The sequence below is a fragment of the Pangasianodon hypophthalmus genome, chromosome 16 (assembly GCF_027358585.1).
Source record: "Pangasianodon hypophthalmus isolate fPanHyp1 chromosome 16, fPanHyp1.pri, whole genome shotgun sequence".
Taxonomy (NCBI): domain Eukaryota; kingdom Metazoa; phylum Chordata; class Actinopteri; order Siluriformes; family Pangasiidae; genus Pangasianodon; species Pangasianodon hypophthalmus.
Genome location: NC_069725.1, coordinates 10,979,963 through 10,997,129, shown reverse-complemented (window position 1 = coordinate 10,997,129; position 17,167 = coordinate 10,979,963). Strand labels below are relative to the sequence as shown.

General features: G+C 40.6%; 2 protein-coding genes across 12 annotated transcripts in view; both read right to left on the bottom strand.

Annotated features, from left to right (window-relative positions):
* Positions 1–1,204: 1,204 nt before the first annotated feature.
* Positions 1,205–10,050, bottom strand: haus7 (HAUS augmin-like complex, subunit 7). Of its 2 annotated transcripts, none has more exons than XM_034311611.2 (11): positions 9,908–10,050; positions 9,008–9,155; positions 8,544–8,762; positions 7,832–7,899; positions 7,676–7,737; positions 7,460–7,539; positions 6,821–7,018; positions 3,665–3,770; positions 3,317–3,523; positions 2,968–3,079; positions 1,205–1,481 (listed from the first exon to the last, which is right to left on the bottom strand). In XM_034311611.2, exons 3-11 carry the CDS (start codon positions 8,606–8,608, stop codon positions 1,420–1,422), a joined length of 960 nt encoding a protein of 319 aa, XP_034167502.2. In that variant the 5' UTR covers positions 8,609–8,762; positions 9,008–9,155; positions 9,908–10,050; the 3' UTR covers positions 1,205–1,419. The 2 variants fall into 2 exon arrangements, with proteins under 2 accessions (XP_034167502.2, XP_026776121.3); XM_026920320.3 differs by having other exon boundaries at positions 8,544–8,659; positions 9,908–10,049.
* Positions 10,051–11,858: 1,808 nt separating this feature from the next.
* Positions 11,859–17,167, bottom strand: part of atp2b3b (ATPase plasma membrane Ca2+ transporting 3b) — a 44,512-nt gene continuing 39,203 nt past the window's right edge. For 5 of the 10 annotated variants that reach the window (XM_053240753.1, XM_026920493.3, XM_026920494.3 and 2 more), the window contains one exon: positions 11,859–15,900. In XM_053240753.1, coding sequence (XP_053096728.1) covers positions 15,490–15,900 — 411 coding nt within the window. In that variant the 3' untranslated portion in view covers positions 11,859–15,489. The remainder of the gene's footprint in view (positions 15,901–17,167) is intronic. The other 5 variants (XM_026920497.3, XM_026920498.3, XM_026920499.3 and 2 more) reach the window with 1 other exon arrangement.

Here is a 17,167-nt window from a genome sequence, read left to right as displayed (position 1 = left end):
ACTCTGTGCAGGCCAGTCAAGTTCATCCACACCAGACTCTGTCATCCATGTCTTTATGGACCTTGCTTTGTGCACTGGTGCACAGTCATGTTGGAAGAGGAAGGGGCCCGCTCCAAACTGTTCCCACAAGGTTGGGAGCATGGAATTGTCCAAAATGTTTTGGTATCCTGAAGCATTCAAAGTTCCTTTCACTGGAACTAAGGGGCCAAGCCCAACTCCTGAAAAACAACCCCACACCATAATTCCTCCTCCACCAAATTTCACACTCGGCACAATGCAGTCCGAAATGTACCGTTCTCCTGGCAACCTCCAAACCCAGACTCGTCCATCAGATTGCCAGATGGAAAAGCGTGATTCATCACTCCAGACAACGCGTCTCCACTGCTCTAGAGTCCAGTGCCGGCGTGCTTTACACCACTGCATCCGACGCTTTGCATTGCACTTGGTGATGTGTGGCTTGGATGCAGCTGCTCGGCCATGGAAACCCATTCCATGAAGCTCTCTGCGTACTGTACTTGGGCTAATCTGAAGGTCACATGAAGTTTGGAGCTCTGTAGCAATTGACTGTGAAGAAAGTCGACGACCTCTTTGCACTATGCGCTTCAGCATCCGCTGACCCCTCTCCGTCAGTTTAAGTGGCCTACCACTTCGTGGCTGAGTTGCTGTTGTTCCCAAACTCTTCCATTTTGTTATGATAAAGCTGACAGTTGACTGTGGAATATTTAGGAGTGAGGAAATTTGACGACTGGATTTGTTGCACAGGTGGCATCCTATGACAGTTCCACGCTGGAATTCACTGAGCTCCTGAGAGTGGCCCATTCTTTCACAAATGTTTGTAAAAACAGTCTGCATGCCTAAGTGCTTGATTTTATACACCTGTGGCCAGGCCAAGTGATTAGGACACCTGATTCTGATCATTTGGATGGGTGACCAAATACTTTTGGTAATATAGTGTACCTCTACATTTTCCAGTGTGTTCAAAGGAAAGTCTGCTGCATTAGATATTTGCCTTTCTTCCTCCATATCATAGATAACAAAAATGAGAGCCTTTCCAGGATAATCCCCTGCTGCCTAACCTAGTCTATTCAGTTGATCCAACTTGGTATTGTTTGTCCCTCCCACCACCACACCCACTTATGAAGGTGAAGAGAGAGATGAAGTAGTGAAGACACTTTAAAATTAAAGTACAACATAGGTGATCATGTTTGTTATAAATTATTTATTTTTTATTTACAGAAGGGTTTTAGTATTTTACCATAATTTTTTTTAGTAAAATAAGGTGACCTAGTTCGTACAAAATATTTACATGAGGGAAATGGGGAAACTGTAGAAACAGATTTTGAAAGACTATTATGAAGCTGAGACCGTTGATGTCTCAACATGTTTAGTACATGTTTAGGCTGAAACAATAAAAATATCTTATGATTGGTGAGGAGACAAAAAAGCAGTGAATCTATTCTTCAAGGCCTCCAGCTGATTGGCTGAAAAGAAGCATCAATTGCAAGAACAAATTAACAAACATTTCAGGCAACTCAAATGAAAATAGTGTGCATATAAAATGAAGCAGAGGAACTTATTTATTGCGGAAACTAAATGGTAAAATGCTTCCTTGAATAGAAATGGAGAGTACTCAACAAGCAGCAGAAGAAAGCCAGGTTCTTCCTTGATTGCCATATACCGATCAGTCATAACATTAAAACAATCTGCCTAATATTGTGTAGGTCCTCCTTGTGCTGCCAAAACAGCTCTGACTCGTCGAGGCATGGACTCTGCAAGATCTCTGAAGGTGTGCTGTGGTATCTGGCACCAACAAATTAGCAGCAGATCCTTTAAGTCCTGAAAGTTGCGAGGTGGGGCCTCCATGGATCAGACTTGTTTGTCCAGCACATCCCACAGATGCTCGATCGGATTGATATCTGAGGAATCTGGAGGCCAAGTCAACACCTTGAACTCTTTGTCATGTTCCTCAAACCATTCCTGCACAATTTTTGCAGTGTGGCAGGGTGCATTATCCTGCTGAAAGAGGCTACTGCCGTTAGGAAATACCATTGCCATGAAGGAGTGTACTTGGTCTACAACAATGTAGGTGGTACGTGTCACAGTAACATCCACATGAATGTCAGGACCCAAGGTTTCCCATCAGAACATTGCCCAGAGCATCACACTGCCTCCGCCAGCTTGCCTTCTTCCCATAGTGCATCCTGATGCCATCTCTTCCCCAGGTAAACAATGCACACTCACCCTGCCGTCCACATGATGTAAAAGAAAACATGATTCATTTGACCAGGCCACTTTCTTCCATTGCTCCATGGTCCAGTTCTGATGCTCACGTGCCCATTGTAGGAGCTTTCTGTGATGGACGGGGTCAACAAAGGCACTCTGACAGGTCTGTGTCTACGCAGCCCCATACACAGCAAGCCGCGATGCACTGTGTGTTCTGACACCTTTCTATCATAGCCAGCATTAACTTTTTCAGCAATTTGTGCTACAGTAGCTCTTCTGTGGGATCGGACCAGAAGGGCCAGCCTTCACTCACCACACGCATCAATGAACCTTGGGTGTCCATGACCCTGCAGCTGGTTCACTGGTTGTCCTTCCTTGGACCACTTTTGGTAGGTACTAACCACTGCATACCAGGAACACCCCACAAAACCTGCCATTTTGGAGATGCTCTGACCAAGTCGTCTAGCCATTACAATTTGGCCCTTGTCAAAGTCGCTCAGATCCTTATGCTTACCCATTTTTCCTGCTTCCAACACATCAACCTTGGGAACTGACTGTTCACTTGCTGCCTAATATATCCCACCCCTTGACAGGTGCCATTATAACAAGATAATCAACGTTAACCACTTCACCTGTCAGTGGTTTTAATGTTATGGCTGATCGGTGTATGTAATATGGTTATCTTCATTAACTCATTCATATTTATTCATGTAAATTCCAGACAAAGAAATGAATAGTACTCACGTAATGTATGTTTTGCTCCATTGGCCCAAAACTGCCTGTTTGTCTGTATCTGTTTCACAGTCTCAGTCAGAGTGGATGAGGTTTTGGACAGCTGCTGCAGCGCTTCTAATTCCTACATGACAAAGACATTTTGACCATCCAAATCAACCTTGTCTGAGCTTTTTTTTTTTTCCCTTCGTCAAGTCAAACTTATGCATGTAGAGTTAATCATATAAAATTGAGACTTATATAAAACTGAAAACTGCAATCCTCATGTGTGAAACTTCTTCGAACTGGAAAATTTCTTATATAAAGTTAGACTGAATGTTAAATATAACTTAATTCAGTGCTCTGATATATGAAGCAGTACCATGTTGCAGTGGTGCAGAAGCTGATGTACAGACTGGAAGACACATGCGTTTGGATTAAGGACAGGAGGTGCTCTCTGGCAGTAGCCCTTGAAGTCTGTGTTGTAGACCTGACTGAAGGCAGTCATAAGCTGAGCCATGTCTGATATAGCCACTTTCAGAGCACAGGGCGACAGCGAGGCTGATTGTTCTAACTGCAGGAACTCACACTAAGGAGAAAGATTAGTGACGGAGTTTAAAAGAGGGATGGCAATAGAAGGGAAGGAAGAGCTATGGCACAAAATGCATTATTACAAATATTAAAAATTATTAAAAAGCAACCATGAAACATGCGTTTCCTGAAGGCTCACCTCTTTATGTAGCTCCTCCAATGTACACTGAGCGGACTGCAGCAGAGCAGTAGCTTCAGCTATGTTGTCATTACTAAGTTTACCACATCCTATATCATGATGACTCCTTCAACACAAAAAGAGAAAGATCATGATGTCTTGTTCAGTGCACATGCATGTAGAGATAAGTGCCAAATGGAGGCTGATGTACAATAACAAAGTGGTAGAGGAGAGACTCAAATAAAAACTCTGCCAGCAAGAAATGTCAAACAAAATAGCCTGTAGTGTATACTCAGCTTTTAGTACATGCACAAAATAAAGGGATAATTAAAGACATGCTTTGAAGTACTGTACTTCAAAGCAATTCAAAAGCACTTCAAAAACTTTTATATTCCTCGCTGCAGAATCAAAAGACCAAACTTCCTCCTATAAGCCTCACCCTAAACTACACAATGCTGTACAAAACAAAACAACATATTAAACACACTTATCTAGCTTGGAACACACTCTACACTTAGACTTTTGGCTCGACTCTACCCAGCTCTGCTCAGGGAGGAGGTGGATCAGATCTGATTTTTTGCTGGATATGTTTTGCTGCAGTGAGGGGTGCTTGGAAAAAAATTCCAATCTCTGTAGCATTCCAGGTTCTGTAATTGGACGAGAACCATCAGCATCCAACAAATCAAGAAATGATTCAGATTGCTTGTGCATAATGTGACCTGTCAGTTCAAAACACCAGCTCATGCATTCAGACAATCTGATTGCAAATTGCACATAATGCATTAATGCTTTCCTTCTTCATGTATGTGGACAGATGTCCTAAAGCTGTACTAGGACTGGAGAATTTAGGAAAATAATGCATATGACAATTATGCATAAATGTCAACCAGTCATCATTTGTGTCATCATTTTGGCAAGTTTGTGGACACCTGACCAATCACACCCATACATGCTTGTTGAACATTGCATATACACCAATCAGCCATAACATTATGACCACTGACAATCAATGTTATTCACTTCACTTATCTTGTTACAGTGGCACCTGTCAAGGGTTGAGATATATTAGGCAGCAAGTGACCAGTCGGTTCTCGAAGTTGATGTGTTGGAAACAGGAAAAATGGGCAAGCGTAAGGATTAGAGAGACTTTGAAAACAGCCAAATTGTGATGGCTAGATGACTGGGGCAGAGCATCTTTAAAACGGTAATCCTTGTGGGGTGTTCCCAGTATGCAGTGGTTAGTACCTACCAAAAGTGGTCCAAGGAAGGACAACCGGTGAACTAGCGACAGGGTCATGGGTGCCCAAGGCTCCCTGATGCACATGGGACAGGCTAGTCCGTCTGGTCCCACAGAAGAGCTATTGTAGCACAAATTGCTGAAAAAGTTAATGCTGGCTATGATAGAAAGGTGTCAGAACACACAGTGCATCGCAGCTTGCTGCGTATGGAGCTGTGTAGCCACACCCCTGTCAGAGTGCCCATGCTGAATGTGTGCAGAGTGCCCATGCTCACTGCCAAAAGTGCCTACTATGGACAGGTGAGCATCAGAACTGGACCACAAAGCAATGGAAGAAGGTGGCCTGGTCTGATAAATCACATTTTCTTTTACATCATGTGGAAGGCTGGGTGCGTGTGCATCGTTTACCTGGGGAAGAAATGGCACCAAAATGGGCAATGTTCTGCTGGGAAACTTTGGGTCCCGGCATTCATGTGGATGCTATTTTGACACATACCACCTACCTAAACATTGTTGCAAACCAAGTACACCCCTTCATGGCAACGGTATTCCCTAATGGAAGTAACCTCTTTCGGCAGGATAATGAGCCTTGCCACACTGTAAAAATTGTTCAGGAATGGTTTGAGGAACATGACAAAGAGTTCAAGGTGTTGACTTGGCCTCCAAATTCCCCAGATCTCAATCCAGTCGAACATCTGTGGGGTGTGCTGGCCATCAAGTCTGATCCATGGAGGCCACACCTCGCAACATAGAGGACTTAAAGGATCTGCTGTTAATGTCTTTGTGCCAGATACCACAGCACACCTTCACCTCCACATCTAGTGGAGTCCATCCCTCAACGGGTCAGGGTTGTTTTGGCAGCAAAAAGGGGACCAACACAATATTAGGCAGGTGGTCATAATGTTATGGCTGATCGGTGTATAGTCCTCCTTTGCTGTTTGCACTCAGGTCTTCCACACCAGCCTTTGCAAACCATGTCTTTACAGACCTCTCTGTGCACAGGGGAACTGTCATGCTGCAACAGGTTTGGGCATGATTTCCAGGTTTGGGAAAGCTTAATGCTACGGCATACAAAGCCATTCTAGACAATTCTGTGCTTCCAACTTTGTGGCAACAGATTGGGGAAGGCTCACATATGGATGTGAAGGCCCACATACTTTTGGTCATATAGTGCATCCTGCATTCAACTTACCTCGTAAGTGGTAATTTGCAGGTCGAAATGACACCTCCATGGAACTTTAGAAACATTCTTTATATACAGCATATATACGGCATAACTCATTTAAAAGGTAAGAAGTGCTGCTCTGAACTTCTGATGCTGAATGATGCAGCCATGTTCATTTAACATCACAGAGTAAACTGGGAAGGAACACGCTGTTAAGAAGACTACCCCAAGTTGACTAGTAGGAATTTCAAGTTGAGGGGGCGTTTCCTTTGGCTGTTCCTGGTTGGAGATTAGGAATTACAAGTTGCAACCTCGAGCTGAACGGTGCAACAGTGTAAAGAACTTTCAACACAGTTTTTAAATGGTGGCTGCTAGCCTAGGGCTAATGTTGTTATTCATTTATTACATGTCTCTCTCTCTCTCCCTCCCATGATTATGTTTGAAAATGATTTTGTGAAGTCTTCAACTCAAAATCAAATTTTCTTCCAAAATAATGGAGAATTGTTTTGTTGCAGTGCTGTGTTACTTGGCGTGAAAAGGTTCAAATTGTAAAAACTTTTAAAATACTTGCATTATCTAAAGGAGATTTTGACAGCTTTTACAAATGAGTAGTACTCTAACTTCCAAAAATAATCAATATTTCAGACAGAGTTTTCCTATCATATAATTGTGCTTAAATCCAGATTACTTTTACCTGATTTCTTTAAGTGTCTTTACAATATGCTTTTAATAATCCAGTAACTGTTGAATCCAGACAAGGTGGATGTAAACATACTCATCGGTTTTATTGCTGTTTGCCTTAGCCCGAGTCGCTTGTGTGGCTTTGAGGTATTCCTGGATGTGGGCAGACCAGGGATTGCACACAGGATTCATCAGCTGGACCAGATCAGTTAGGTGGTCAGGTGACATCAGCTCCTTAAGCAGATCCTCGTTTGTCATGCTGCCACCTCCAGAAGACTCATTGTGCATGTCCCTGGAAAACAGACAGACATGAAATAGTCATGTAAGTACAGTCAACAAAGCGGGCAATTGTATATTTATTCAGAAGCATTATATACCACAGGGGTTACATTTTCACTTAATTTTTAAACTTAGTCTAACAGCACTCATCTTTTTTTTGCACACGCCCCCGCCCCCGCCCCCACCCCAAAACACACACACACCACTCTGCAGTGCAAGAGAATATTTTCTGTATGTATCTATACATTTCTGTAGGTCTTATTGCTAGCACAGTATTCAAAACCTTTTTTTGTTTTTTTTAAAACATATTCAACATAATTTTAATGTGACTGTAAATGTGTTGGATGATGGGTTGGAGCCTGAGAAAACTCACAGAAATGGACAGTTATTTGATGATCCCAAGTACACAGTATATGACTGTAATGCATACAATTCGACTGAAAAATGCACTTACTCAGATGATGTGTCCTGCTGTCCTGCAATCATTAAAAGCTGTTCCAAAAACAAAAGCTGCCGTAATGGTGTGGCAAAACCCTGTGCCCAGGAGACAGATCATCAACAGAACAATCAAATAGGAACTAAACTAACAGCATGAAAATCATTACAGTACATGCCTTAATGAAACTTTTTTTAAGGGAAACTGATTAAAATTGATCTTAAAACTACATACCTTGATTAACTCCTGGTCATCAGCTTTACACAACAGCATTTCATGGCCAAACCGTGTGATTTCTATGTTTTGTGTGAAAAAAAAAAAATTATATATAACTCAACAGAATGAACCACTTATTTGACACTTTCATAGGCGTAACCAGAACATCTTTACCTTTTGCCACTTCTTCTGTCTCTGACGATTTGATTGTTGAGAATTTGTCTCTCAGGGATGGGCAGATTCTTTACAACACACAAACAAATGTAGTTTTACTTCAGATACAGTACTGTGCAAAAGTCTTGGCAACCTATTTTTTTTTAGTACAAACTTTGTTATACATTTTTATTTTATGACTTCTACATTACTGATTCAGTACAAAAACATTTTAGATTTCCAAACATTAGTTTTCCAGCACAAAATTAAATGTTACCGAAAAATGTTTGTATGTCAGTAAAGAAAGCAGCATATTACATAAGAGACCACTTTTTAGATAAAAAACCATAATGAAGGCTGCTGGGTTTTGCTGCAAAAATAAGAAGCAAGTGTGACAGTCGAAGTCTCCAGAAGAACTGTGGCTGCTTCTGCAAGATGCTCATTAATTACAGCCAATTTCCTTATAAAACTGCACAAATTGTACCTGAGACTTCTATTTTTTTTTTAAAGAGAAGGATCGTCACACCAAATATTGACTTTGTTCCATTTATTACCGTGTACTGCTCTTTATAGTATTTTTTTTTTAAATGCAGAAACATTAAATTTCATTATTTTTGAAGGCATCTTTGCATGTGCCTAAGACTTTTGCACAGTGCTGTATATGTGCAAGTTATTGTCCGAATAACCAGCCAAACTGTAAGAATGTTCACTGTGTTAATTTGTGTTAAGATACCTGGCACAAATCCATTTCAGTATGTCCATGCGGTGTAATGAAGGAGTGCAGAGGAGCTCCTGCATGCTGCCCGCTTCTCTCAGGTAAAGACCGTCCACTGAGGGGCAGCCGAGCCTCTGAACAACCACAACACAACCACCGCATTCAGCCTGCTCGTTCGGGCAGCTAGCAAACTAGCATCACTCAGCTACATACGAGTAATACTGATTCTTAAACATACTGTAAAAGCAACACGTAGACAGTAAAACCGAGGTAAATCTCAACTAAATCACAGTTACGGGCATAAAGCAACAATAGTTATATTTTATTTTTTAGCGCCCTTGTTATCTGTTCAGCTAGCTAGCTAACACGGCTATCATAGTTTAACGTTACAATAGCCACTATAGCTACCGTTAAAAAGTTAAAATACGCTACATACGGCCTCATATTCAAATTAAATACAATTTTTAAAACGTCAACATTACCCGAAGGCTGCTGTAAACACTCAAAGAGAGTTGTTGTTCTTTTGAATTGCCCGCCATGGTCTCTGTCTCTGTCTCTCTCTCTCTCTCTCTCTCCGCCCTCATTTCCCTGACTGACTTCTTTACATCCTCTCTTCTAGCTCCTCCCTGTCTGAGGAAAGGAAAAGAAACGAGGACGGAACATGTCAAAATACGACGTACTTTATATTTGTGTTTCTTATTATGCTAACATTTATTCAAATTTGAAGTGTTTGGAGGTGCACAAGTCCTCGAGAGAGCATGGATTTAAAAATGGGCATCTGGGACGTTTAAAGCTCAGTACAATACACAGTTCCACTACTATTACAACTCTTTCAGTCACTCATTAGTAAACACAGGCATTAAACACATACACTGAGGGATAATTTATAGCTATTTCTGCGAGCGCGTGAACTCTCGCGTGAACTCTTCATACTCGCACGTAACGTGAGCGTGTCCACTAGAGAGCAGTGTCGCATGACCCTGACCAGAAGAAGAAAGAAATAGCGAATAACAGCAAAAAACAAGAGTTCCGTGTTTCTCTGTAGGAAGAAAAAACAGAATGCAGCTTTGTTTTGTAAGGTGTTAGAGAAACAAGAAACACCTTGTCCCATTCTGATGTTTGATGTGAACCTTAACTGAAGCTCTTGACCTGCATCTGCATGTTTATATGCACCGAGTTTCATCATAGAAGAAACACCAGCCTGAGAAATTAATATTGTGACTCGGTTGAAAACTGAGATGCTTTACAAAGCATTTTTATCGGTTTCTGTCGCGAGCTGGTTTTTAGAGTTTACTTACAAAAAGCGGTTTGGGAGCAACAGAAGATACTACAGAAGATGGAGAGCAGTACTGCATGCGATAAGGGAAAATTTTATTGCTTACTCTTGATATGTAGGCTGTTTGGAACAATATTACTCTGAAACCCCTTGATAAATCCCATGGAAGAAAGGTAAACGTTGCCGGGTACGCAAGTGGACACACCTCTCCGCCATTCAGTCAGCGATGGTCTGAAGACTGATTGACGCACAGCAACGCGCGGTTTCACGCATGGCTGTGTGCGCGCGTGCAGAAGCGGCGGCAGCGCGAGCTGCATTGTTTACGTACTCGCTTGCGTATGTCGCAAATGACAACCATCCAAACCTTCGCTAACGCACATTCCTGTTGTACATACTCAACATGTGTTGTGTTATTGTGGCTATTACAAAGCTCATAACTCAAGCGGGCGACAGAGAGTCTTTAAAACTTATTGAAACAGTAACATTACCGAATCATTAAAGCTGGAAGAGAGGACACGGTGACTTAGTGGTTACTGCGTTTTCTTTGCACCTCCGGGGTTGGGGGCTTGAATCCTGCCTCCACCCTGTGTGCACGGAGTTTGCATGTTCTCCCTGTGCTTTGGGGGTTTCCTCCGGGTACTCTGGTTTCCTCTCCCAGTCCAAAGACATGCATTGTAGGCTGATTGGCATTTTCAAATTGTCTGTAGAATGGGTTTGTGAATGTGTGCATGATTGTGCCCTGCGATGGGTTGGCACCCCGTTCAGGGTCGCCTTGTGCCCTGAGTCTCCTGGGATAGGCTCCAGGCTCCCCTATGACCCTGTGTAGGATAAGCGGTACAGAGGATGGATGGATGGAAAGTTGGAAGAAGCAAGTTGAGCCTTTACATCCCTGGAGGAAAGCAGCCTATAGGCGTTTCTATGTGCCACGCTTACCCATTAACCCCTTTCCATCGCTACACAACTATGTGTTAACAGTTAAATTAGTCACTTAAACACAGACATTATCATAAGCACTGACTGTATGAAAGTTTAGAAGTCTGTGTAGGACAAGAAACTTGCACTAAATTAGCTAGCTATGCTACAAATAGCGAACAAACTATTAGGCTGCAATATTGGTATTTCTTTTTAATAGAAACCCCACCTACAGTTTGCAACAGCACTCATTCTTGTACTAAGTTACATCGGTTTAAGCCCTGGCAGTTACTAACGGACACCAGGAAAATGACATATAGTATTCTTTTAAGTGCTGTTTTAATAAAAGCATTTAAAAGAGCACTTCTTATTTAAAAAAGAAAGAAAGAAAGAAACAACCAAAAAAATTCGACTTGTACTGTTTTGGTGCTGTACCAACTCGTATTAACGCCTCTCTGACAGAGTTTGAACTTAATAATATTCTTAGACCCTTCCATATTTCTACTAACATGAGGAAGTTTTTGATAGAGACTACAAGGCACTTAAGTCACTCTGGGTAAGGAGGCGTGTTAAATGCTATAAATGTACTTCATTCATCATTAAAAATTATATACACTTAATTCATTCATTCATTCATTCATCTTCAGTAAATGCTTCATCCTGCTCAAGGGTGCAGTGGATCTGAAGCCTGTCCCAGGAACACTGGGCGCAAGACAGGGGAATTCACCCAAGATCGAACGCCAGTCTATCACAGGGAACCATGAAGATAATTTAACATAGCCAAACCAACTATGTGAATATTGTTTTTGAAAATAGGAGGAAACTGGAGAACCTGGAGGGAACTTACATGATCACGGAGAACATGCAAAACTCCACACAGATAGTAACCCAAACCACCAATACACTCCCCTTGTATCCTGAAAATTGCTACTGAATGGCCAGTTATCATCAGTGTATTCACTGAAAACTATACTTTAGCGACCAGATACTGTAAAATAATCAACCACTCTGACATTAGGATTTATTTTCCAAGAATGTTATTGCTTCTGAGTTTGGCACAAATGCGTGATTATTATTATTTTCATGCACGTGTGTTCCCTAATATTAAAGAAATAAGCACAGCCACACAATGAAACACAACCACAGACACTGGTCAAAGTTATTATTGTACAATACTTTGTTTTTTTATACAGACAAAAAGTGTTGACTTATTTTCCCAGTAAATTCTTAGATTTCCATACAGTTTAGTCTACAGTATACAGGTGTGTTCTTTCATCATATATAGATACTTTTTCTCTTAAGTAACAGGCAGGTAATTATTAATATATTTAATAGTCTGGATTTTTTTTCTCTTCTTTTTTTTGTCTTTTTTGTTCATTGTAGCGCAGTAATTGTATGCTCAGGAGAATGTGCAACTGTCTGTTTTTTCCATCAGTTAAAAGAGCACTGCTGGAAAAACAATAATAGTTATATAATCATAATCATAATAATAATAATCATAATGTACAAGATGTTTAATTTCAATATTTTACAAAAAAGCAAAAAGAAATAAAGAGGGGAAGAGACAAAGAATAAAAGGAAAAACAAAGTTGTAAGTTGTAAACAAAAGATGCACGTGCACATTTTGGCAGAAAATGTACAGCATTGGTGCAGTTTTACAATATTTTATAATTTTTATATTTAATATATTATTTACTCTTTTCACATTTTTTCACCTTACCTTGAGTGAACTTCCTACAACAAAATGGAAAAAGGCAGACAATGGAGTTTTTGATTTCCTTTAAATATTCCTTCAACAGTTTTTGTATTTTCATCTGCAGATAGTTGACTTGGAGAGGAGGGATATCCTACGTATGACCTAATATAATTCATCCCTCAGTGGAATTGAATGAAATTGGGGCTACAACTTAGATATTTAGAACTGACATCCTTCAAAGACAATTATAGCTTTTAAGACTATTTTGATGCAGTTAAGCTCTGTTTATGATTAGATAAGATTAGGCAAAGAATACATCATAATCATGAGTTAAGCAAGTTTAGTGATCATTTCTGCCTTCACTGGCCATCGTATTAGTGAGCTGACTGTGTCAGTGCATTGAAATGGGTCCATGCTTCCTCAAAACCTACCAGCGCTCTCAATTCATGAGACTCCACTGGGACTGTTAGTAACATGGACCCTTCCAATGGTTTGGACACATATGGAAAGAGATAGAATATTTACCTCTGAAGTAATTAAAATGGGTGGAGAATTTACACTTAGTGTTCTAATAGTAGCCACATAGCCATGTTCTAATAGTCCTCCTGATCACAAATGGACAGGCCACCCATTTTAATCAGTGTATTCAATGACATGTAAGACGTAATAAGAGCCATTACTCCAGTCTATGGCTCTGTTCTGTAGCTATAGGAGAAAAAGGGCAGAGGAACTGGAGAAGAACATTTGCAGTCAACAGCACATCAATGACCATAAGGAGAAATGGATGTCCACCTACTGCTGAAGAGACAGTGAAAAACTGACCAGTGAAAATGGACCATCAACAGACAAATTTGAAGTTTAACAATGATGGCAAGGTGTGCTATGATAATCAACACATGCTCTGCACAGACACCACTGAGCAATGCAACAACATGATCCATCAACGTTCATGCTTGCATTGTACACTTTCAACATTTGCCAGTCGCTGACAACTGGGCACTCTAGAAAAGTATTCTATACAGATAAAGGATTTCTGAGAGCCCTATGTACATGTTATCAAGCTTATTTCACAGAGCTGTGGACAGGGCAGTCTGTTGCATAAGTGCCGGTCCTATTTCCCAGATGATTGTATTGCATTGCAATGCATTGACTAGGAGCAATATGATCTTGGATGTGCCAACCCGGAATTTTACGGGGTACAATTGGATTTTGTACCCCCTGGCACTCAGATCAATGGAACGTTAATGGAATGTACTCAAATCTAGTGTTTTATTATGAATCATGGTGTCATGCTTGTTGTGGTATGTTATGGCATTGGATTTTTTGGTATCCCATTTTTGTCTGATACCAAAACTATAGCAAAGAAAAGTGCATTTGCATTTTGTCAGAGTCCACTGGTGACCACAGGGATATTTAACATTTAAACCAAACCAGTGAGCTCTGATCATGTGCAAAGGTGATGTCAGTCTCACAGATTGTCCATCATTCATTTCTATGATATTAAGAACATGATGAAAATCGTGGCAGTATAAGATGAGCGTTTCCTATTCTGGTTCAGACCCTGAAACCACAGTCTGCAGTCAGATGTTTGACTTGATCACAGACATTTAGCACTACTTGACAACATTAAATAAAGCAAAACAATGAACCAAAAAGCAAAAGTGACTATGAATGAATTTAAAGGGCCAGAAAGCGTTGGTTATGAGCGAATCATAGTACTTCACAATGCTTTAAAGGGTTAAATGCATTTTGTTGATGAAATTTGCAAAACAAGTAAAAGGAAACTAAATTAACAGTCCTAAAAAATGCAATGGAAAGCTGATACTGGGCAAGCCCACATCCAGTGTAAGCTGTAAATCAGCCAGTGTGATCACAGAAGTGATCCTCAGGCCTGTACTGATATGACTGATAGTCGTCAAAGCCTGCTATTAATGGATATTCTGTGGGTATTTGCCCAAGTCTTCTACCCTGTAGCAAATTTCAAGCAATATGTGTAAATGTTTTTTTTTTAATGCCAAAAATGGCTTTGCATTCAAACAAATCTTACCTCCAATGAAAGTGTATTAATTGACCTTAACAATAGGCAGCCAGTAAAATTTGCTTACATTTTCCACGAATATAATTTAATTTAATGGAAGAATGAATGGCAGTAATGTTTAGTTTTGTTTTGCTATTTGTAGACTCATTAAAATGTAATTAATTATAACTTTAAATTTATTGTATCTTTGTTTTGTTAGTACTTATTTTTGTTTTGTTTTTCTAGTTTTTTTTTTTTTAGGACAGACACAACACATATACACACACACAGAAATAGACAAAGCGAGACTGAAAAAAATGTTGAGCAGACAATAAATAAATAAATAAATAAATAAATAAACAGATAAATAAATAAATAAATGTGTTAAAGCTACTCCATAAAGCATTAGTTATATTGTAATAAAAGTTGTATTTTCAAATATAGTGATGACAATCTGAACACTAATGATGATAATAGACTGTAGAACTACTTATGATGATAATAATAATAATAATAATAATAATAATAATAATAACGATGTTAATAACATCAATAAAAAGTGTGATTTGACCTCTTACTCTGCATGTAATGCCTTTGCACTCGGGAAAGTCAAGTCACAGGTATGATTTTACCATTAAAAGTCCTATTTGGCATGACACCCCTCTCCTCTCAGCATCATATCTATCATTACAGCTTAACATATCTGTGTTTTTTTTTACATGAAAATAAACCATTTCTGTGTTGCTCACCTTCCTAGCCCTGGTCTCAGTTACCACAGATGCACAATACACTGACCTCCTCTCAGTACAGTGAGAGGAGGCAGTGCATGTGTGAAACTGTAAAACCAGACAGACTCATGGGACTTTTTCTGGAACAGTGGTTTGTGGTGGTAAGAGAGAATGGGTAGATCTTTTATTTGTGAGTTGTAGGTTGAAGGTTGAGCAATACTGTGTCCTCAGGAGTTCCCCCATCATATCACAGATATGCAAATGAAGCAATGGTTATCTTGTCTCTGCTCTGTATCCAAAGTCCATCAAGTGCCCTTCCTCTGGAGTGCAGGCAGTCAGAGTGAAGTCTCCAGGCTGAGAAGGGGGCACATCTGTCGGGAATGAGTGGTCCAGTGTGCGATGTGTTCTGTGGGTTGGGTCAGGTGGTGCACGCTGCTCTGATTAGCATTGTTGTTGCGGTTGGGGGTAGCTGGGAGGCTGTACTGGCGATAAGGACGCGGTGGGGGGCGGGATCGCTGGACCGGAGGAGGAGGTGGCTTGCGGAAGGCCGGGTGCAGGTGGTGGTGGTTGTGCTTGGACAGCTCCGACTCATCGTCGATATCTGTGTCGTCGATCAGCGGGATGTTGTGCATGAAGTCGTTGATGAGAAACTCGGGATGTGCCATGAAGTTGTGGATGGAGTTCCTGGACTCAGGCTTCTCGATGCCGTCATAGAGGGAGCTACGGAACGCTTTCACCACCCGCATCTGAGTGAGAGGATGGAATGTGGAGAAGAAACGAGAGAGGGACAAAAAGGAAAAGAAGCGTGTAATATGTAGGGATTGAGAAGGGAAAGGACAAGAAGGAGAAGAGGAAGAGGCAAGAAAAAGGTAGAGTGGAAAAAGTAAGAAAAGACAAAAGGGTGTGGTTGGAGAGAGGGGTGGAAGCAAAGATATCTCTCAGTTTGTACCTGGTAGTCAGAGCCTTTTCTGGACATGCCTTATAAAGCACAGACAGCTCAAGATCAAGTTGCTGCAATAGAAATTAAAGGCTAACAATTTTAAAGTTTAGGTAGACATATAATTTCTTCAATATCCTAAGTTTTTTTATTTATTTTTCAAAATACTTTAAGAAAGTGCATTCCATACATCTGTATCTTATTATTTTTGGTATGAAGTGAGGCCGTTATGGTTTATCTTTTGTCATCTTAGACATATCTTGCGCAACAAGATCTTAAGAGTTTCTCAAAGAAGGAGAATGTCAAACAAAAACAAAAACAAAACCATAAGCGAGGTAGCAGGAAATGGACTCATCCAGTCAGTTTACCACTGTCAGTCAGTCAAGACGATGGATGTTCATTCTCATGAACTCAAAATGGAACACACCAGGCTTCACACGGAAAGACAAATGGAAGCACACAAGTACGAATACAGCCAACACAAAATGAATGCTTGCTATGTGTGTATACCAACCAATCAGAAGGAAACTAAGAGTGATAGACACAGGCAGACGCTGAGAGACAGAGAGTGAAGAAATGATGAAAGGGAAGAAAGGGATGCCTTAATACACACATAGACACACAGCCAAAGGAAGAGACGGTGGGTTAGAATCTGCAACGGAGTTCTGAGTGGAGCATTAGAGGTGAGAAGGAACACAGACGAGTGACTGGGGTTCCAGCTGGTGGGATGGAGGGAGGATGCACCCGCACTGCACCCACAGTCAAAAGGAAGTATGACTGATGCCTCATTTGGTCTATCAATAACCAGGGGTGTGGTTACATCTAACATAAGCAAATAAAGCAACGGCTCTTTAATCACTGTGGTATCATGTTGTAGCATGCATAGCCTAATGAAGCCATCAACCAATGAAACAATGTTAATGTGAAGTGTTATGGAAGAGAAGAGTTATGCAGATGTAGTGTGTCTGTAGACTGTTATGAAAAAGTTTATTGGATTATGTGATCCTGAACTTAATATTATTAGCAGTTTGTTCTTGGTAAATGCTATGAAAATACTTTTAGGGATGTAATGCTAA